Source organism: Euprymna scolopes, chromosome 8 (assembly GCF_053919585.1).
Source record: "Euprymna scolopes isolate OS-2025 chromosome 8, ASM5391958v1, whole genome shotgun sequence".
Classification (NCBI taxonomy): domain Eukaryota; kingdom Metazoa; phylum Mollusca; class Cephalopoda; order Sepiida; family Sepiolidae; genus Euprymna; species Euprymna scolopes.
The window spans coordinates 37,938,847-37,962,867 of NC_136489.1; the positions used below are offsets into that span (position 1 = coordinate 37,938,847).

The window sequence follows — 24,021 nt, forward strand, 5'->3', positions numbered from 1 at the left end:
ATGAAATTCAAAATAAAAAAAATGGTGAAAACTGCACTGTTGCGATAACTTTATTTGAATGCATCGTAGAGATATGTTATTAATTCCATATTGCAGCCAATCACGTCAGACTCGTACATAATGAAATTATCGATGAGAACTACGATTGTAAAGTAATTTTCATGAAAGTCGTTCCAAAAAAAGGGGAAATTCACTTAATGCAAGGGAATTAAAATAAACAAACTATTTAAAGGTAAATAAGCCAACGACCAGTGTGATATGAATTGGTATTAACCTTGAAAACAGCAATTCCCTCCTCTTTTAAAAAATACCGCTCATTGAATATGAGGACAAAACGACAAAAAAGATGTTTAAATTTTTATATATGTGTCTGATACTGTTTGATTACAGTAACGATCATGCAAATGTAAAAATGTAATCTTGATCAGATAAATTATTTTGGACTTTCTCTTGCATTACTCAAGACAACAAAGGAGGAATTCCTAAACTGATTGTGATGAATAACACATCGGTTAGTATTTTCACAACAACCTTGATATTTTGGAGACGATGCTCAATTATTAATCATCATTTCGTATTATTTAGATTATTTAAACTACTGTTCTCATCTTTAGTGTTTTTTTCACAGAGTTTTGGTGGATGTAACCATTAACCGTCATCAGGTGTATCTTGTTGAATTCGTGAATCTTTCCGTCAAACTCGGTAATCTTTGCCGAATTTTGAATTCTGCATAGAATGGCAAGCGTAACTCTTCATTTAATCCGCGGGAGTAGAAAGCTCTCGTTTCGTTAGATATGACTGGGTAGAAGTCGTATTAAGAATTATATTTATTATTCGCGCGCACTGAGGATTAAATAAAATTAAACCTTGAAGCTTTATGAATATAATATTTACAAAGTGAAATTTACAAATTATTCTATCCACTGCATCAGCGGAATTACAGACATCAAGTTCACTGCGGTCAAAAATAAATACATGAAGAACGTCGGATGGTATATCTACCTTATTTTTGTGTAAATAAGAATCCCGATTAGAACAGTTGTTCAAAGAATCCAACATGTTTTTTCCCTGACTTACTCCTATCTTCAAAGATAGTGCAAAATGTTTCATTGGTATTTCTGTATTACAGAAAGGACGGTTTGAAATAGAGTTTTCCTGGCAAAATTTCAAATCGCAGATTGGAAAACCCCCTTTTAAGCATGTCTCCTGAATGTGTTTCACATATTTTTAGCATATATCTCAAGAGAAGTCAAACAACTAATGTTATGTTTTTTTATGGCAGAAACTTGGGGAAAAAGTGTAGCATAAACTGACAAATACATTTTGATTGAAGTGAGGATTGTACATTTTGTTTAATATATGTTATGAGTAAGAATTTAACAGGTTTACCCAAAATAACTCGATTTTACTGGTGTATAGAGCTTGAACAAAAGTTTATTAATACTATAAAAAAATTGAGTTTTAATAGCAAACTATTTATAGTTTTACACCACAATATAAATAGGTTAAGTGAAACTATTTTCAATAAAAATAATATTTGAATTGGTATTTCTATAAATCTCATATTTAATATACATTCGAGTACGAGTTTTATTGCTTTTTTTGACTTGGAGGTCACCACTAGAAGGCTACTTGAGAATAAGAGTTAACGAATGTAATTTGGTAGTTATCGTTAATGGTGTAAAGTGGACAGAATTTGATTATTTATATTGTAGGTATTTCGATTAATATATTGTTTTCCTTACAAGATGGTAGCTGAGTCATGAACCTATTAAAGTCCCATCCCTTTTCATTAAAGTACTTTTGGTATAATCATTATTTATACACCACCATGAAAGAGAATCAAACCAAGGCCAAGCGCAAGCAGTCGCTATAAATTCTTTCGATGACACGTTTTCTAATACACGCTAACATACTATTCGTAAAACGGCTAAAAGGTGATTTATCGAAACATCGCATTTTCCAATATTCAACACTTATTAATGTGGCGGAAATCTAATCGATCTTGATTTTTTTCATGTCAAAAGTGACTTTCTTTAGGTCGCTTCCACATCAATATCTTCATGCACACATGGCTGTGTACTGTGCGGTCTGAGGCGTCCATAGCACTATTAGACATCTCGGTAAGCAATGGTTGATTACTAAGTTGCCAACGAGACAAAGAAATCCGATCAAGTTGGTGAATATCCCGTTCTTTTGAAAGACCAGTTCTGAATCTTGATTCAATTTATCCAGTGTCCATTAACTTTTGCACTATTATATTGAATGTAGATGTATGCACCTTCACCTGTTTGGCAATATGTCAGCAACTACATCCGATTATGTTTGAGAGTGTTAAACTTTTTATTATCAGATCAATGACTTTTATCCATTGGACGACCATTAGAATAAAATAATAAAGAACTGACAGCTAGGTTTCTTTTCTATCTTGATCATTGTTCATATAGTTATTTTTAGATTAATATAAATGGTTTCAAAGTGTTTATTTTTACGGATTTTTATCTCAAAACCCATATTGCCATTTGGGATGTAATGGGCTACTATTTGAAGTCGCGCCATGCAATGAGGTGACTTGATTAGAGAGTTAACTTGTCACATTAGATTGAAACTGATACTGATTAGTACAGTCGAATAATTCCAAAATCCGAACAGCTCGAGTAGTAAAAAGATTACAGCATTTAGAGACATCAATCGGAAAGGAGTGTTTCTGCTGATTTTCGAATTAGCCACGAGTGTGTACGTAGTGAGGGCAGAAGTGCTATAAGTTCATCAAAGCACATTCAATTAGATTTTTGTAAACAAGCTCAGGGATGCGACATTGCAGCGGTTGGACTTGACTTGGAACTTAGCTTATAATGCCGGATCTAGATGACTGGAAATCCTTTTTTAAACTCTGTCTTAGAGTGAAAGACTAATGGTAGATACTCATTTTATTTTATTTATTTTATTACATGTGGCAACAGCACTTTATGCATGAACAGATTTCGTCATTTGAAATTTTGGAAAGATATAACATGCTTTCTGGTATAAGTAATTTTCTAGCAGGATCAAGGGAGTCAACTTTTTTTGCGGCAGCTTTACCCTAGTTCTAAATATATTTGTTCCAAATAATGTTGCCTATGAAAATTAGATTGAGGATTTTAAAGGATTTGAAATTAGATAGAGAGTGATTTGTCCTGGTTTAATAAATTGTTATTTTCTCATCGCATACGTTCATCTAGTTTATCCTGTTTTATTTCGTAGAAAAAAGGAAGAAGAAGTACTATTTATTAAAATCATCTTATTTATAGATGAATTATTGTATTTCTCATTTTACTTATGGAAAACTAATTGAAAATGCGCTTTTACATTATGTTGCAAAACTATTAACCAGACCTGTATCTTGCATATAATGATTATATCTCGATAACAATGTATAAATGATTTGTTTTGTTCATTAATATATTAATAATTTAAAACGAAATATATTAATATAAGCATATGAGTCTAGTGACTTAGTTAAATTAAAGACTGGTGCAAAATAGTCATTATAATAAGATATACTTGATAATGCAACTACTATTGAATACAATATTTTAATTTTCTAACAGTTGTTGATTGCAATCGTATTCGGTTGGATAACGTGCGGAATTCTGACAGCATATTCTCTTCTCTCGGATAATCCACAAAGCAAAGAGTTTCTGGCACGGACAGATTCTAAGACATACGTAATGTATTCGGCCCCATGGATCTACTTACCCTACCCAGGTATGTCAGGATTGCAATATCCCTCCAATTATCTCGTTTTGTTATCTTATTATTAATTGTATGTGTGTGTGACGTGGTTTATCTAAGCCTAGAGGCAATCCACCTAGGCAAGTAAGGTACTGAAATGAAGCTTATGACCCAGCGGATGTTTTTGTGATATGTATATCCCTGTTTGGTTAATGGAAATGTAAAATAAATGCAAAAAGTACAAAAAAGTATCAATTTACTAAACAATGTTTTATTTACTGAATATTTTTCCGGTATTTACCGGAAGTTATTTTCTCCCTTAGTAAGTTGGATTTACTGTATGTGTGTGTGACGCGGTTTATCTCAGTCTACCGGCAACCCACCCAAGCAAGTAAGGTACTGAAATGAAGCTTATGGTCCAGAGGATTTTTTAGTTATACGTTTGGTGTATGAAAATACGAAACAAATGCAAAAACTAACGAGTTACTAAACAACGTTTTATTTACTGGATATTTTTCCGGTAAAAAGACGCAAGTTTTCCCAGCTGGGAAAAGTTGGGTGCTTGTTTTATAAATTATACTATATGTATCTACCGATTGGAAAGTTCAGAATCAGTGACCAGGTACAGGAAAGTGCAAACAAATATGCTTGGGACGGAGCATCCTACTGGATCCCAGACATTCACCCGCTATCTCATACACCCTAACCTTGAGATATTATAAGTCTTCTAACCGTCAATTTAAATGTAATTGGTTATATCCGTCTTGCACTTGGTCCATCGAGCATATTTGCCAGGTAAGTCTTGAAATTATTTTGCATAAGTTGGTAATGATTATAATTATTAAAATGATGAAAATCTTCTTAAGATTCATCTTTATCATTTGTCTCATCTCTGTTTAACCCAGCATCATTGATATCACTAAGGATGTTCCTTTCTCCTTCCTGTTCCATATCACTATGCCATCTTTAGGGAATCTGGGTTCAGTGTACGCAGCTGTGGAAATTGCATATTGCATAGTTATAGTGGATTGTATATGAATTATTTACAATTGTTTTTTTTCTGGTATATATTCCCAGAACTTCATGTTTCGTTATATATTCAATATTTTACAGCTAGTTTAGTGGATATATTTTCACATTTGTTTGTTTTATTTTCTTGCAACATCGTTCGGAAAGATTCCCATGAATTATTTTTAGCGTAAACTCTTTCGAACATTGTAGCAAGGAATGAACGCAGCCATAAAAACATCCAGTTTTTTCCACGTCCTTCATGTTGTGTTCAAGAGTAGAGGGACGCTTGAAATATTAAAAACTAATAAAACATTACGTATATAAAATAAACAACGACATCGGATTAATGCTTTAACCTTCAAAGTACTATTCTAGAATATAGGAATATCTTTACATAATATATATATATATATATATATATATATATATATATATATATATATATATATATATATATAATTCCTATGTACTTTGTTTTCTTTTTTTTTACTTAGGATGTTTTGGCTTTTCCCTCTCATTATCTGCCAGCACAATGATCACTTTCTTCGTAGCCATGATTGCCTCTAATATAGATTCTCTCGCTGATTACCACGCATGTTCTAAGATCACATACGCCCCTCCTCCCCCCAAACACGCAGTGAATCGAGGTGTTTTTGTCGAAGGAATTGCAAGTTTTATCGCTGGAGCTATCGGAATTGGTCATGGTACAAATTCTTATGGAGGAAACATCGGTGCTATTGGGATAACACGGGTAAGTATATTTTCTGTACAAATTCTTAGGTATACTCATTCAATAATATTTTTGATACGATAATTATACATTATTCGTTATGGAAGTCGCTCAATATAAGGCAGGGAGACATTTTAGGTAAGGATCTTATTTTCATACGAAGGTTTATTGCAATGTATTTCTTGCAATGACTTCTACTGAATTGAGTCTAACGAATCCTTTTTAACAGTAGCTTAGAATTTAGATTTAAGATTATGTAATTTGATATTTTTCAATCACAGGCCGCTTGAGAAAATAACGATTGCGAGCTGTATTGACATTTGTAAAGTTTTCATTCCTTAATAGTATATAATTTCTGCGTACAAAATACGCTTTGTAGTTGAGTATCTAGTTTTAAGAGATTGATTGTCATCAATATATTTCTCTTTGCAATACTTTTCTTATTAATAATATATTATGGAAAACGACCCAGAGAAGCCCTGAAGCCACTTGATGTAAGTACCTATCGGGAACAAAATCTGATAACCGCAAAGACTGCAGATGACTATTGATATTAATCTAAGACTATGCATGGAAAATATAGCTGGAACAACAAAAGCAGGCAATAGATGACGTTATCCTTTAAAACACATGTCGTAATACTAGCATTTTAGAAAGACGGAGATTAGCAACATAAGGGCGGTGAATTATTGGGACGATAAATAAATTACCGTGAAATTTCATAGATTTATCAAGTACTCCAAAAACCAATAAATATTCGGCAGCAAAATTATTACAACACTACTGGATAAAAGAGCTGATACTAGCTTTTTATTGAAAGAGCATTATATTGGTGTTTTTAACGAATGGTAATAGCGATTTTACGAGAAGCACAAAGAGCAATAAGTTTTGATTATGTAATCAAAGAATGTGTGAAGATAAAAGGCAAACATATCTGAAGTCAATTTCTCTTGGTAGATCTGTTGAACTAATTTATACAGTTCACTAAGATCTTGCCTCACAAGTATCTGGTTTGCATAAAGTTCCTATTGAGGGCAATAGTTTAGCTTCGACACTTGGAACTGCAATGCTCTTCGAAAACACGTGTCACAATGGCACAGAATCAATGTCGCTACTTTTAATTCATTGATTGACAATTGTAAGCCTGACCCATCTTTACTTGCCGAGTGTAAAGGCGAAAACGACTAGATGACGAAAGACTATGATTCACACTCTTACTGGATTTATGAACATCGCAATTATCTAGGTATCTCTGAAAATCCTACATTGACAGTTGCATTTACAAAGACAATGAACAAATTGGGAGTTAGCTTTTTGGAAGAAACATATAAACTATTTAAAACATCCAGTATAATCATATATGTAATGTTTGTAGCGTGATATAAAACGATCTTCTAATTAATGTGCGCATATAGACTGTACATACGTTCTTGTTTTACAGAAAGTAACAATGGAAATTCGAATATAAATTGCAGGGTCTTGAATTTTATTTTCGGTACCAGTTTTACCCCAAAGTGTTTTCCCCTTTTGGAAAGTTGCAACGCTGATTCTGACTATCGCTTTTTCTGATCCCCTCTACTTGGAGTCATCTAAATCTTAGAACAGTCGTTGTCTTGCTTTCGACTCTAACTGTCTGTTTCCTCTCTCGACCGACTGGCTGTTTTCTGCTAACTCTTACTTGTATATATGAAACTGCTCGTTTGTGCTTACGTTACACAACCACAAATGACTATGCATGTGACCACCAATCACGTTTTCTGGACAAATTTATTATTTTTATCCCTTGGTATGCTTTTTTCCATAACGCCGTGGAATTTTTTGAAATTGTTCACAAATATTAAACATGGTATGAGAATAACATCATCAACGCGCTGATCCCCATCTGGCATCAATTAAAATGGATAGCTCCTTATTTTGACAAGCTTCTTGGATTCACCTTTAATCTGAAATGGAACACGTACATCAAGTCTGTTGCCAAGGTGACTGGAAAAATGGTAGGATCCTTCTTCCGCTCGAATAGATACCTCACTGCTGATGCAATTCTCTATCTATATAAAAGCCAAATACGTCCAAGGATGGAGTACTGCTGCCATATCTGGGTAGGAGCTGCTACAACAGTCTATCCTGCCTTGACAGAGTACGAAATAGACTTCATAGCCTAGTGATGGATGCCCTTTTCTCTCTCGTACAACCTTTCTCCCACAGAAGGGAGGTTATGAGCCTATCGTTGTTTTATCGTTATTTCCATAGTAAGTTCCTGTCTGAGATCCAGTCTCTGGTTTCCCCTCGCCAATCATTCATGAAAAACACCCGTCTTGCTGGAACCGATGTCAGTAATTTTCTCCACTCTTTATCTGTGCCTAAATCAAAACGTAGATTCCATGAACAAAGCTTCTTTCTTAGAACTGCACGCCTGTGGAAATCCGTTCCGTCTGCCTGTTCCCTACCTGACTACAACTTGGATGTCTTTAAGTCCAACATAAACAAGTTCCTGATAAATCGCCCGTAAGTAAGACACTTTATCATAACTAACGATGACTACGATATTGTCTCATTGATTACTGTACACGCAATAACCCTTATCCCCGAGTGGCCTCCGAGCCTTGATAAGTGGTGCCTTCCATGTAAAAAAAAAAATAATAAAAGAACGGATTTTCTGGGGAAATTGCGGTTCCATGCTAAAGGTGCCTTTCGGTTTAAAATGGCTAAAACTGACACTTTTGTGCTTATTAAAAAATTGATGCATTGGATATTCATAAAACTGATTTCTATATAATTTTCTTTGTCTATACTTCGTGATAACTCTTGCGAGTGCCCAAGGGGCTCTTTTTGGGCTAATAAAAAACCCTCCATTTTGGGGACTATTTTACCATATTTGTCAAAATTTTCTGTGTATTTTGATTTAGCAGTTTTACATGGTGCTGAACTCAAATTTAAATATGTGAAGGTCTTGAGGACTTTTGGGGCTAAATGGTGGAGGGCAAATGATGGACTAAGGCATTCCTTTTTTTTTTGTTTTGCATGATGCAGAATTCAAATTTACATTTTGTAAGGCATAAAACTGCACCGTGTGTTCATTTTCACCAGGATTTTACGTGCCCTTGGGACTTTTGGAGCTAAAGAGGGAAAACTATTGTTGAACATAGTAATTTTTATGCCTTTTTCACTGCGCACTCACCGGGAGGCCATGCATTCTTCACATATTTCTACATAAAGTAAACAAAATAATAATAATGTTCATTATCTATTATTTTACTTTTAAATAATAATAATAGTTAGGGTTTTAAATCGTCTATTATCAAGGCCACCCAATGTTTCTCCTGCATAATCCAACATTATATTTACAATTAATTTATAGACCCGTCCTCAAGATATATAAGTTTTGTATGACGTTATTTATTTTTGTATATATCTAATAATTTTTTTAGCACATCACCAGTTTATATTTCGGAACACTGGCTAATATATAAATAGGCTAGCATGTATGATATTTATTTTGTGTGTCACGCTTACATCCGATTAAATATCTTTTAATTTTTTTATACATAATTTTCCATTTCTTGTAAGAAATAATTTAACCATAAATTATTTAGAAGTTTTTGTTGCAGTCTCTATTATAGCTGATGGCATTCATCTATGTTTTATGAATAATTTTCCCAAGAATTATAAGTTTTTCTTTCGGGTTCGATTATAGCTGCTCGTACTTCTGGTTTTATAAATAATTTTATCAAAACTCCTTCATACGTTTTTATTTCGGTTTTGATTATAGCTGAATGAACTCAAATTTAATATATATGTGTGCATATATTTTTTCATTAGTTTTAATTTCGGTTTCGATTCAAGCTGATTTACCCAAGCCATATGAATATATATTTATTTTGTTTTGAAAACTGCAATTTTGTAATATATAGAAATCAATAGAATATAAACTATATGATAATATATAATAAATATGCAAGAATTGAAATATCATATTTAAGCGTACTTAACTACCGGGCTATGCCGGAAATCCCTGCTAGCTTAGATAAACACTTTGCAGTTTTAACAAAAGAGCTAATGTAATATAATCGTGTCTTCATTTAAGCTGAACGTTTACAGAATGCCAACACCAACATAGTGCCTATGAATTATCCCCTGTGGAATTTCCACAGGTCACACTAGTCTATATTAATACCGTAGTATTTTGAATGTACTTACGTGCGTACGTGTATCCGGGTTTTCAGGTTATAATGATTTGATTGTAAGATCCTATTTATTAAAAAATATGATAAAAGGTGAAAACATACTACGAACATTCAATTAGGACATAGAGACGCTAATTGTATGTTATTAGTATGTGATGCCATCTAATCTTTTTTAATAAATGGTATCAACCCACCACCGAAGTCTAAATTTTAAAAATAATTAACATTTTAAAATGATATCGCTTTTTGGTCGTACGTGAAACCTAAATATTCTTTCTTGGCCTGCTTGCAAGAAACCAATTGTAGTATATGTTCTGTCTTAAAGTGGTATAATGATATCGTCGCGTTTCAGTTTGGGCCGGAAGTCAATACAAAGAAATATGTCATTGACTCCTATAAATATACTGAAAATAAACCGTAATTGATAGATATGTTCTGACACTACATTAACGAGATTACTTAGTCATATACTTTTACAGTTTTAAAATATTGGCGACAATACTACCGCGGGGACTCCATTCATGCTGAATGTCTACAGTATGTCCACTAGCAATATATTTGATAGGTCGTGTACAACGTTAATCAAGCGTTCAATAACCACCTCTTCTACTTGGTGTCAGTAGATAAATATGAGCTATCTGCTCTTATGTAAATTAAGGAGGTTATCCTATCAGCAGGCGCAAATTATTGGGGCTGCTGCAGTGCCATTTGATGAATGGATTCTGGACCATGCAGTAGCTTCTGGTGGGGCCTCACGATGCCATATAAGTTGATATTTGTTACGTTTTCACCTTTTCATGAGCTGCAAATATTTTTTTATTTTTTCTATTTCTCTCTTACTTTCTCTCTCCGTCCTTCTCCAGGCAAGACTGTCGACCTAGTCCAAAAATCCCAAAACTAAATCATGAAATGTTTCAAGAAAATTACACGATTAAACCCGGATCTTCAACTTCTAAAGTAGACCCACACGACCATGTCTTCTTCTCAAACATCGGGGGTCTACGCTCTAACCTTCCAGAGGTTTAAACCCAATTACAGGAGACTAAACTAGACATATTAATTCTATGCGAAACTGGCTTTGGACAGACAAGATGAGTTCGTAATTTAAAGTTCCAAATCTTATCCTCAAGATCGTCAGAGGCATGAAATATGTGCCTATATAAAAGATGGCTTTCCATGTGGGAAATACATCTTAAGAGAAGATTATAACTTACCATATATGTGTTATGTAATGGCTTACTGGGACCATCCGATACATAACTGTGAAAAAAAGACTTCTTAAAAAAAAAGAAGAAAATATTTGAAAGGTGGGCATTAAATAATCGATTGTCCATCAGTCGAAGCGAAAAAATACGACGGACGACGATTTTTTTTTGTTTACAAAAATGAAAGTTTGTGGGGAGATGCATTTTTGGCTGAAACGTGACATTCATTGCACTGCAATGGATGTTTGGAATGTCATATGAAGCTAGCACGAGGCTGTGGACTCACGTGTATAAGCAAATTCAATGGTCAGTCAGTTGAAGAGAAATGGATTACGATGTCTCTGGGTCAGATGAAGCAACGCATGTGTCAACGAAAACTGAGAAACGTGACCAGGAAATGCGTGATACATTATCGATAACAGAGTGATCGACCAGTGGCATGGAAAATTACCGAGCAAAAACTCATGCCAATATAAAGAGGTGATTTTTGGAGTCCAGCAGAAGGAGAGAGAGAGAGAGAGAAAAAGAGAGAAAGGAAAGAAAGGAGCGGAGACATGCGTTGTCGAGAGCATAACGTCTTCCCCCCACACTCCATCACTGAAACAGAGTTATTTCCCCCTTGACCGTGCATTTTTCTCTCTTACTCGCGGTTAGCTGTCAATCGCTTGTCATAACAACGTTGCCGGCTGGAATAAAATTAACATGCACACAAAGATCAGACGTAACTCAGCATACCAATCAAGACGAAGTAAGCCGCACCGTTAAATTGTGAACTGTTAAAAATCTCTATGTACAGAACGAGAAAAATATTTCTAACACAAAATATATTTTTTATACAAAAAGCCAGCGTGTCTTACGTCGAGTAAGAGAGAAAAATGCACGGTCAAGGGGGAAATAACTCTGCTGTCTTGGCAGTTACCATAACAACCAGAGGCTTAAACAAACTAAATGATCGATAAAAGACGGCTGCTAGGTTTTGTTGCAGCGGGGAACTTACTAACTATGACCGTTTCCAACCTGGGGTCCTGGCGCTATATAACAAAACCTAATTGGTGCCGTACGACCAGTTCACTCATCAAGAGTGATAAGTAAGACCTTTGAAAAAAAAAACTTATACGAAAAACTCTTACACGAAAAAACTCTTACACGAAAAACTATTACACGAAAAACTCTTACACGAAAGAACTCTTACATTTATGAGGGAGTTGGCAAATTTTAGACAGGGTAGGAGCGAAACTCTGCAGGACTACATGCAGAGGTTAGTGCGCTTGGCTGAAGGTTCGTATGGTAGCCTAGATACGAACAATGTAGTAGTAAAAAGCCAAGTGATAGATTTCTTCATCGAGGGGCTATATGACAGAGAAGTCAAAATCGTTGTCATGAGGGAGGAACCATCGGACCTCAAAATAGCCTTTAAAAAGGCCCTAATCGAGGAACGGTGGCAAACCCGTATAAGAGGCAATGTCCGAAAAGAAGAACCTATGGAAATTAACTATAGTAGACGCCAGAGAAACATAGAAGCGATAGGGAAAAAGAGATTTCCAGAACCAGATAGGGGGCATGGGAATTATAGAGGATTTAATAGGGGTCCCGGCTTCAAGACAAGAGAAACGTCGGGAAACGAGCCATCCCCACCCTCAAGACGCCCAGCGAGAGGAAGGGGGGTGAACAGACGAAGATAGTAGGACATATGGGCGCCGCTAATTGCATCCCTATTAAAATAGAGAAAAATAAGTTTAGAGCATTAGTAGATACTAAATTTCAGTAATAAAAATTACTGTGTTAGAAGGGCTCAGACAGAAGCCTGAGATAAAGAAAATAGAGATTAATTTAAGGACTTCAAACGGGTTACCTCTCTTAGTGCAAGGAGTGGGGCGTTTGCAGATTAAAGTAGGAAGCCAGTACATTTGACATGATTTCGTAGTGGCGGAAAAACTAAAAAGGAACGTCATATTGGGCCGAGACTGGCTCAAGCAAAATTGTGTTAGAATGTTCTTTGATTTAGGAGCAATTCGATTAGGCGGCGAGTACATAGCGCTGCAAGAAAAGGCTCATATTTCTAGTATAGTTAGATTAAGAAACGATGTCACCCTCAAACCGCAGCATTTACATGCGTGGACAGCTCGTGCCGGAATGAAAAATGGTAAGGGTTTAGACTATGAAGTAGTAAAGATAGGTAAGGGATTCCTAAGTGATTTAAGTGGTGTATCAGTAGCGAACACAGTAGTCACAATAAAAGGTAGGAAAAGCTTTCCCTTGCTAATAATGAATAGTACAAATCAGACAGTAAAATTAAGGAAAGGTTACAAGTTAGGTACATGTAGTAGAACAGAAGTAATAATGGCAATATCAAAGCCAAATAAACAAAGGAAGTCGGGAAACAAGAGTAACATCGACGGCATAAAGGTGACGGAGGAATTTAGGAAAGATGTAGATAAAGTCCTGCGATGAAATACGGATTTATTCGTCACAGAGGATAAATACTTAGGCCGGACTGACACAGTAGAGATGAGGATCGATACAGGAAAAAACGATTCCATAAAGAAACACCCTTATAGAATACCTCTCAAGTAGCGGGAAGAAGTTAATATAGCACTAGAGGAAATGCTACAGGCAGGGGTTATAGAGAGATCAAACAGTCCGAGGAGTTTCCCGATAGTACTAGTAAAAAAAGAAGGACGGAACGTTCTGTGTAGATTTTAGGGCCCTGAACAAGATAACAAAGAAGTATACCCGAGTGCTACCAGTAATTGATGATATACTAGCTTCGCTTGGGTCAGCAAAATACTTCTCAAAGTTGGATTTGAAATCAGGTTATTGGCAGGTAAAGTTGAACGAAAAGGATAAAGAGAAAACCGTGTTCACCTGTCATAGAGGACTGTTCCAATTTAATGTAATGCCATTCGGACTTGCTAACGCTCCAGGAGTGTTCCAGGAGCTAATGTCCGTAGTATTACAGGGATATGAAGAATTCGCCGTGCCTTATTTGGATGATATTTTAATATTCTCCAAAACAAACAAGGAACATGTTAGGCATATAGAAAATATAGTGCTAGGTAGCTTACGTAAGCATAACTTTAGATTAAAGGCGGCGAAGTGTGAATTTTTTCGGCAAGGAAGTGCAATATCCGGGATTACGAGTGAGTGAGAAAGGTATCCAGCCGGATGAGGGTAAAGTTAAAGCGATTCAAGCAATTTCGACCCCGACCACTGTGAAGCAGGTTCGATCCTTTATAGGCATGACCTCCTATTACAGGCGGTTTATCAAGGATTTTCCGTAATCGCGGAACCGTTAATTCGGTTAACTAGGAAGCATGCACGTTTCTGTTGGGACGATGCATGTCAGTCTGCTTTTAATCGATTGAATCGAAGCTTGCAGATATGGTGACGTTGGCATACCCGGACACTAACAAAGGATACAGATTATACACAGATGCCTCCGATTATGCGATTGGAGCATCCTAATCTCAAATGGTCTACGACCCAGAGGAGGGTCGGGAGATAGAGAGACCTATTTATTTTCTATCTCATAAGTTGTCAGATACCAAGACTAGATGGTCAACAATAAAGAAGGAAGCATATACGATTCACTATGCCTTAAATAAGTTGAATCACTACTTGCACAGTGCTACGTTCACCATCTACACGGATCACAGACCATTGGAGTACTTGCTGAAATCTCCGATACAGAATAAAAAAATACAGACGTGGACTTTGAGTATGGCTGGCTATGATTGCACGATACAGTACCTGAAAGGAAAGGATAACGTCTGTGCGGATATCTTATCCCGTGCGGTAAATGCGAGTCGGGATGAAGACGATCCTCTGGTAGAAATAGACGATAGGAATTACACGGTGAGTGCGATAAACTCGAATCGTTTGGAACCAAGCGAGTTTGTATCGCATAAGGATGACGAAGACTCACCAGTAGAAAGCGAGCGTCCTACACTATCAGGTTTGGATATGTGTAAAGAACAAGTCGCCCATAGTCAGATCGTCGAATTAAAGAAACGAATGAGGTGCGGTAAAGCGTCCAAGATGGAAGAAAAAAAGTACATCATAATGGACGATATCGTATATTATTTATCGCAACCCGACGACGATCCAGTAGTTAGATTATATATCCCGTCACATTTGAGGATGAAGGTATTGAATCAATACCATGATGAAAATGGCCATATGGGTGTGGAGAAAACATTCCACGCCATTAAACAGAAGTATTTCTGGCCTGGTTTGTTCAAGAAGGTGAACGAACACATAGGGAAATGCGTCCCATGCCAGGCCAGAAATTTGAGGAAGCAACAACCTCAAATGCAGGAGACCGACATGCCTTCTTTTCCTTTTGCTAAGGTTGCATTGGATATTTCCGGACCCTATCCGAGGACTTTGTCAGGCAATCAATACATAGTCACGTTCATCGACATGTATAGTGGTTGGCCTGAGGCTTTCGCTGTGCCTAATAAAAAGGCAGAGACAGTGGTGCATCTCTTAATTGAAGAGATATTTCCCAGAATTGGTGCACCATTGCAGTTACTTACGGATAACGGACCGGAGAACGTCAATGGGATCATGAAAAGGGCGTTAGAAGAGCTTTATGTTGATCACGTGACCACCTCATTTTACCACCCGCAAAGTAACGGGAAAATAGAAAGATTCCATAGGGCGATGCATGACGTACTAGCAAAGAAAATAGGGGACAATGACCGTTCGTGGGACATGTACTTAAACTAGATACTGGCTGCTGTAAGGTTTAATGTCAGTTATGTCCTTCTTAGAGTAAAAAAAATTCATACCATTGGCTTTGTCGCCAGAAGCTGTTTTAAATTTTTCAAAGGTTTTCTGTTTGTGTTCTAACCAAATGAATTCCGCATTGTTTTCTTAACTTCTCAAATGGTTCTATCAACTCATTATATTTTGGTACACATTTTCTATAAAAATTCCCCAAACTAAAGAAAAACTCCAACTCTGTTTTTATTTTTGGTGTAGCCACTTTTAGAATGTTCTCTAGCAGCGCTTCATCTGGATATTGAGTAACCCAAAAATTATACTTCATTACTGTTGGTTACATACTTTTTTTGTATTTACTGCCAATAGCTTTTTGAAAAGTTGCACTTACTGTTTATATAGAATACGGAATCCTTTTCCATCTTAACAGGTCTATAGGTGTGTTTATGATCGTCACTTCTTTAAAATTTTTAACTATGAGTATTTTGTGGTAAGCTGATTTTAGGTCTATCTTGGGAAATACTTTCATTTCATCAAGTTTATGTAAAGCTACTTCCAAATTCGGAATAGGGTACGAGTCGGCACAAACTTTATGGTTTACCCCTATTTTATAATCTCCAAATTCTCAAGTATCCGTTTTTTAATACTACAATGGGGGATGCTCCTTTACTTCCACCTGAAGGGGCAGATTCTAATCAGTCTTCCTTTATTAACTTTCACAATTAGTTACGGCAATACACGCACTATTACTTTTCCCGCTCCGTAGTAAGAGGGAGGAACATTTCTTTTCATTTCAGGCTAGTTTCATAATTTTTAAATTTTCCTGTTTTTTTTTTTTTTTGTTTTTTTTTTTCATTTCTATCTCGTTAATCAACTTCGTTGAATTTATTTTTAATACATCATTCCCCAATAGACCATGCATTTTTCAGCAATTGGTAACTATAATTCATATTTTTTTTGGTTCTCTTGAAGCTTCAAATTAACTTATAATTATTATAATAGAACGATCAAACTGACGTAATTGTAAGTTGTTTTCTTTTTAAAAAAAGATTTTCCCATTTTTCACATAATCTATTTGCATTTCAACAGCACACTTTTCATTTCTATTTCCGTTTCTCTATTTTTAGATCAAGTATTTTGTATATTACTCTTCTTTACATTAAAAATTTGTTTATTTTCATCCTCTATTCTTTCCGTTTTTCATTTTACATACTTATTTGAAGTGATATTTTTAAAACACTTTGAACATGTTTTTCCAAAGGCTAGACATTTTTCTTTTTTCCTTTCATGAATTTTTCGACAGGACGTACATTTTTTTTCTTTTTGTTTCTACGGTATATGTGTCCGCCATTAATTCTACGTAGGAGTTTTTTTTTTTGTATTTTGGTTGTAGGTATGTATTAATTTCTGTAGTTGTATAAATTCTAGACACATATTCAAGGGAATGTTTGTAAGTTGTAACTGTTCCATTAGTTTATATATATGGGCCGAATTATGCATACCTTCAATTAATTTCAGTTGAATAAAGTCTTCTTCTGTTGTCTATTCTTCTGTTCCTAGTTTTTTTTCAAATTCATAGTATCTACTTGTACTGTTTAATCGGACTAAATATTTTGCTATCAGTTCGTCCACTGTCGCGTCATTCTTTGGTCTCAGATTTCGCTTAATAACCTGACTTACTTCTTAAAAAATCATTTCGTCTAGTTCTCGAGGGCAAACCATTGAAGCAACCTTCATAATTGCTTCACGGCCAGCAATAGCCATGAACAAGTCGGAGATTTTATTCTCCCTTCCTTGTTTTTTGTTGTCTTTCAACTTTTGGCATCTCGCATTAGCATTGAGGCAACGTATTCCGGGTTTTCGAAGGCCAGAGAACAAGAAATTGAAGTGCAGCATCTGAAGTACAGATTGTATTTATTTGCTCCCTCACCCGAGCAAATTAGGCACAAGGCCGATTTTTAATGTGACGAGTGACAGGGAAATGGAGACCAGCTCCCCGGGGAGTAGAGGTGCTGGATAGTGACAACTGGTATAAAGGGATGCCCCTACATTGACCAAGGTCTTATATGTGGGGTTTCCTCCACACACGGTCTTTGCTTGCAGTATCTGCCGGAACAGATACTACCCTTTGATCTTGTCCCAGTTGGTGTCAGTTTATAAATACGACCTATCCGTTCAGATGTAAATTATACTTAATTTGCATATCACTACAATATTACATATGAAAGATACCGCTGTTTGATTCCCACAGCTCCCGCTAGTAATACATGAATTGTTTATGCCCCCTTCAACGTGTTATATCGGAAGTCTTTAGAATATTATTTTAAAGAGCATGAATAGTTTTATTAAAGTATTGTTATAGATTCTGAAATTAATGTATTCATGAAAAAAATCATCCAACTATAGTAGATCTTCAGAATTATCAATATACGTGGGTTTTTCAGAGAATAAATTATCGAGGTATTTTAGTGAATCAGCAAAACTATGGTTTTGGCTTGAAATCAGAGTATCGAGGTGTATATTTTTGGATCATTTTCACGAAGAATACCAGGATATAGATTATATTCATTTGTATTACAGAGTAATTAAAGAAAAATCTATTGAAAGCCATAATAAAAAGCTGGATAGAAATTTTATTTTTAAATGGAATATTTGTCTTTAAATTGAAAACCTTGTAAGAGCCGTCTAACATACAAGTATAACATCCTTAAATTGAATGGAACATACGTTGTTTTTTAGTTTTATTCTTTGACTTCTCCTGTTATTTCAATATATCGTGCTCTCAAGCCTGAAATATGTGTTTAAATATACTATCCGATTTTGCCAGGGATATAAATGTAATATATTTCTATTTAAACTTATACCACCACTCTAGCTCTCTCTTTATCTGTTTTCTTCTTTCTCATCGTTTTTTACTACCCACACTCCCAAAGATCTCGGCCCTCTTCGACTAAGTTAGTTCTTATTAAACCTACACATGCCATCATACAGAAAAGTCTGTTTTATAGAATTGTTCCTCCGGGGTGGAACCGGTGTTTTTTGTAAAACTTACTAGATAAAGTTGTTGAAAAACTGAGGGCGCTCTAACAAAACATGCCCGTGGACACCCAAAAGTTAATTATTCATCGGAACAACGCTAATCAAGAATATAAAAACATTGTCGGGTTTGTCTTATAGTTTTAAATTTAACTGGGACAGGGACACAAAAACTCCTCGTTATGTAATCGGTGTTTCATAATATATGAAATCAGGATTACTGTTTCGTTCCTATTGAACCTGTAAAAACTATATATATATATATATATATATATATATATGTATGTATATATATATATGTATATATGTATGTATATATATTATTTGGGGTGAACAAGTACATATGGTCACTACAAATAGCCATCTGTTTCAGTCAAAGAGACTTAATCAGGCGACTTTTTTTTCATTTTTCTTTTTGGCGTCGAGAAGTTCCAGGTCGCCTAATGAAGTATGTTTGATTGAAAAAGATGGCTATTTGTAGCGACCATATATAACACTTTGCCCCAAATGATAAAAAATATATTTTGCTCCTTTTATTGAGCACTATTTAACGACCTCTTTGTCTTCATCAGTTCTGACTTTTGAAACCCTCAAACCTGAATATATATATATATATATATATATATATATATATATATATATATATATATATATATATATATATATATATATAATGGAGAAGTATGTGCATGAGGACAACTTCCTACCTATAAGGATCCTGGATATGACTTTAAACTATATCCAGTGGTGAGGCCCCAGCTTGCGGGCTTTGGGAGTATGGGGCCACCCTTTAATTGTCATTGCTCCCAGGTCAACTCTGACCTGAAGTGGTAGTACCTATTAGGGCCCAATTATGGGTTAAAGAGAAACCGACTTGAAAACGACAAATATATTCTGTTAAAAAGTTTTCTTCAAAATCTTTGGATTCCGAACTAAATAACCTGAAAAGGGCTGAGATGCCGTAAAATAAAAACAGCGAACCAATCAACAACCCTACCTATATAGTCAAGAAGGTGTTGATCTACAGACTTTAAATGTGGTATAGATGGTATTCGTACTAGTGGAAAATTTTAATCGGTTTTTATATGGAATAAATGACTGCTAAAGGAATCGAAATTTAAAAATCGGTACGTGGGTGGGCATTAGGCATTTATCTGTCTGTCAACTGTTTCACAACGGTGCATACTCAAATCCTTCACATAGCAGATTCCTCGTGTTAAGAATAAGTAGTTTGGAATTTTTTTTTTTTTACAGATATTCCCAAGCTAGCCTAATGTTTATTGAAATACGTCTCACAGTCTTTAGGTTTTGGTTTCGATCTCAGCTCGCACATGTCTAATTTTCTTTCCGTTTTGTTACTTCATTCTATAAAGAATTGAACGTTACGTCGAATATCGGGCAACACCTGCACGCATGCACACACACACACACACACACACACACACACATATATATATATATATATATATATATATATATATATATATATATATACGTATAGTCTGTTTGTAACTGATAAGTTGTGACTCTTCTGCATTTCTATACTCATCGTTTACCGATTCAGTCAAACGGCATTCAGTTACCCAATTGCTTAGGTCACAATTTGAAAGATGCCTGCCTTACACATTCTTGTCAATTGACTGACATGTCATCTTTCAACGTTTTCCGTCGTCTTTTGACGTCTGTACCGTTTTTTTTTTCATTTCCAGTGAAGATGCATTATCAATAATATAATCAAATTACTGTCAATATTTGTTTTGTATTCGCGTCGCATTATATCTTGATGATACCCACACGAACATATCATTCGTCTAATATTCACACCTCGACACATATATCAATGCAACATTATTATTTAAGAAAAGTCTTGAATGTTCTATACAAAGTCTATCCGTCGCTTCCTGTCAGAATAAATTCATAACAACATTTAAAAAATCAATAAATGTCTAAGTTAGTTGGCAATTCCATTATAGTGATTTAATAAAAAAAAATATATTCACACATATACACATATATATATACTTATACATTTGCATACACACACACACACACACACACACACATATATATATATATATATATATATATATATATATATATATATATATATATATATACACGTATTTCAATTTTTTCTCTTCAAATATCAGTAAAGGTTAACAGTTTTATATAAAAATCGCTGAAGACGAGGCTTACGTAAAACAAGTTGATGTAAGGAGCTCACGAAAACGAAAGCTAATTATTGCAAAGACGGGAGGTGCCTGTTGGCCTTAGTTTTGAAAAAAATGGCTAGAAGGTAGACGGAAAGAGTAAGCATTGCCTCCAGTATTTGTAGTCGATGTATCTCAAATATTAAATAGTTTTATAAGATTAAATCTATGATATTGATATAAATATTCGCCGTACCTTTTAGACTATATGGGTGTATGTGTCCGTGTATCTATACACACTGCGTATCAAATTATTAACCAGTTTACAATTTTTTTAGACAGTTCTTGCAATACTATTCAGCGACTACAATCAGAAAATAAAAGTATTTAAAGCAGTATTAGCGAAACTATGGTAAAAGATAGGAATATCTGTTGATTTTTAGTGTTTCAAGTTATTAACGAGGTTGAGAAAAAACACACTATACCCATAAATTGTTTATTGAAATAATATTCAAACAGTACATAAACTAGGAAAAATCCTAAAACCACAATAACTACATAGCAATTTCTACGTTGACATAATTATTAAGGCATATGCGATCCTTTTAAATGAATGACTTGTAAAAGATGTTCGTCTACAGAATTAGTCCAAGTATTGATTTCGTCAACAGTTATTCCTCTCGATACCTTTCCCTCTTCAGCTATGGTTAAAAGTGCTCCTTCAGAAAAGCTATGTAAGAATTTGACGTCATTTTTACGCCTTCTAGGACTCTCCATGGCCAACTAAAGTTTCTCCGATAATCTCAGCCCTAATCATTATCCCACCACCACCTTGTTGGCGCCTTAAATGCTGATGAAGATGTCGTCCATCTGGAACCCATAGCTTGCTCCAGCCAACTGGGCAATCAAGAGTGACACGCACTTCTTCCGTGAACAGAACTTTGGAAAAATCCGTTTTCATGCTGTCCTCTGTTCATTTTCATCCGTTTTGAATTTGATGTTGCTTTAATGGAGGCTTTGGCACGGCTTAACAGACTTTGCCACATCTTTCAGAAGGCGACATCTAGTACTTTTGGAGACATTCTTTAATCCGGCTTGGTCAAAGACTTCTCGACTTGTCTGTCCAGGGTATTTAACAACTTCACGTTTAATTTGGAGTAGAGAACGGCTTGAAACAACTCTAGATTTATTATTATCAGCTCTCTTACCTACCTTTGTAGGGTCCTTGACAAAGTTCTTCGAAGTTTGATAGTATCTTCCTAACATTTTCGATATATCGAGAGTAGTTTTAACTTTTGCTAGCTGTTATGTAATATGACTCGTTTTAGAACTACTCAATCCACCTTTACGACCCATTTTATTGACGAAACAAACTGCCTTTTTAATAATTTGACAATACCGTGGATTAAGCAATAACGATGGCAAGTTGTTTACACTGCGCGGAACTGTACGAAAGTTTCACAGTACGTGTAGCTCAGCACTGCCAACGTTTCCGAAGCTTTTGATACGAAACGACCGCTAAGTTTCTCAAACTGGTAAAGAAAATGTAATATCGTTAATAATTTGACAAGCAGTGCAATTAGAAAACTTTGCGGACCGTTCGGGCATTCTTCTTTGCTTGGCTGGTTGAATCTTGTCTTCGACGATCGGACAATTCCATTTTTTTAAAAGAGGGATGATAGGAAAATGTAAGGGAGGAGCTATCACCATCATGAACACAAATGATTACATAACAGAAATAAACACACTGCTAGCGAACAGATCAATCTACAAACCTATCCCCATTGATCCCAGCAGCACATTCAAGTCCGAACTAAACACCCTAATCGGCAGTCTAGACCAAAACTTTAGGACTACTGTTGAGACATCGATTACCGAACGCACAGACATATACCACATAGCTAAGGCTCTCCAGATCCATCCACCTAGCAGACCTATTGTCTCGGGCATCGGGACCCTCACAGAGAAGATTGCGGGATACATTGACAGAATCCTCAACCCATTGATGTCAAACATACCCAGTTATATTAAAGACACGACACACTTTCTACAGATCCTACGCGACATCGGTAACTTACCAGATAATACAATACTCGTCAGGATGGATGTTTCCTCTCACTACTCGAATATTCCACATGAGGAAGGAATATCCGCGTGCAGGAGGTTTTACAAACCCAGAACTTACAAGACACCCACATCACAAACATGTGCAGCATTATAGAGTACATTCTAACACATAACAATTTTACGTTCAACAACCAACACATTTTACAAATAAAAGGCACAGCCATGGGAAATAGAAGGGTTCCCAGCTATGCCAACATTTTCATGCACACATTCGAACACAAATATATACAGACACACCACCTCAAACCGACACACTATTACAGATATATAGATGACATCTTTGGCATTTGACCACACGGTGAAAAGACATTGATGGACTTCTTCCAGCATATAAACAACTGTCATAATAGTATTAAATTAACGATTGAACACTCAACCACATACATCACATTTTTAGACGTTCTGGGTAAGATTTCAAGTAATTATATCACCACATCTCTACACACAAAACAGACCGATGGACACAATGACCTACATTTTGAAAGTTGCCACCCAATCACAACAAAAAAGTCAATTGTATACAGTCAATTCCTGCGCATTAAAAGGATATGCACAGACCCATCCGATTATGAAGCACGGGTAAGCATCTTAATCAACCATTTTCTTCGCAGAAACTATCCATTCAAAATATTAAAAGAAGCCATCAGCAGAGCATCACACATTAGCAGACACAATCTACTAATATACAAAAAACAAAACATCCACACGAATACCTATGGTATTTAACTTCAATAATAACACCAAACATTTATACAACCCCATGAAACAGATGTTCAAACAATTACAATAGGACCCCACACTCAACACATATACAATAATCCACCCATTTGTGCCAAACGACAGCTCTCCAACTTACATTCCTTACTCACATCTACTCGGATTAACCGCACCCTCACATCTCAAGGAAACAAACATTGCAATAGGCCCAGATGTTTGATATGTACACATGTTAACACGGACAGCACATTCACTCCTCGAGGCACCAACATCCATCTCAAACTTCCCCCTCTAAATTTCAAGAGCTCAAATGTGATATATCTGTTATACTGTACCGAATGCACAAAAGGCAATTAGGTGGGGGAAAATAGGCCTGGAGTTCTTCCTACGCCTTAATAAACACAAACATACCATTGGAGACA

General features: G+C 35.6%; 1 protein-coding gene across 1 annotated transcript in view; it reads left to right on the top strand.

Annotated features, from left to right (window-relative positions):
• The first annotated feature begins 3,628 nt into the window (after nucleotides 1-3,628).
• LOC145284039 (solute carrier family 23 member 1-like) overlaps nucleotides 3,629-24,021 on the top strand; it is a 40,917-nt gene continuing 20,524 nt past the window's right edge. The window contains exons 1-2 of the mRNA XM_080133126.1: nucleotides 3,629-3,747; nucleotides 5,220-5,476. Coding sequence (XP_079989252.1) covers nucleotides 3,711-3,747; nucleotides 5,220-5,476 — 294 coding nt within the window. The 5' untranslated portion in view covers nucleotides 3,629-3,710. The remainder of the gene's footprint in view (nucleotides 3,748-5,219; nucleotides 5,477-24,021) is intronic.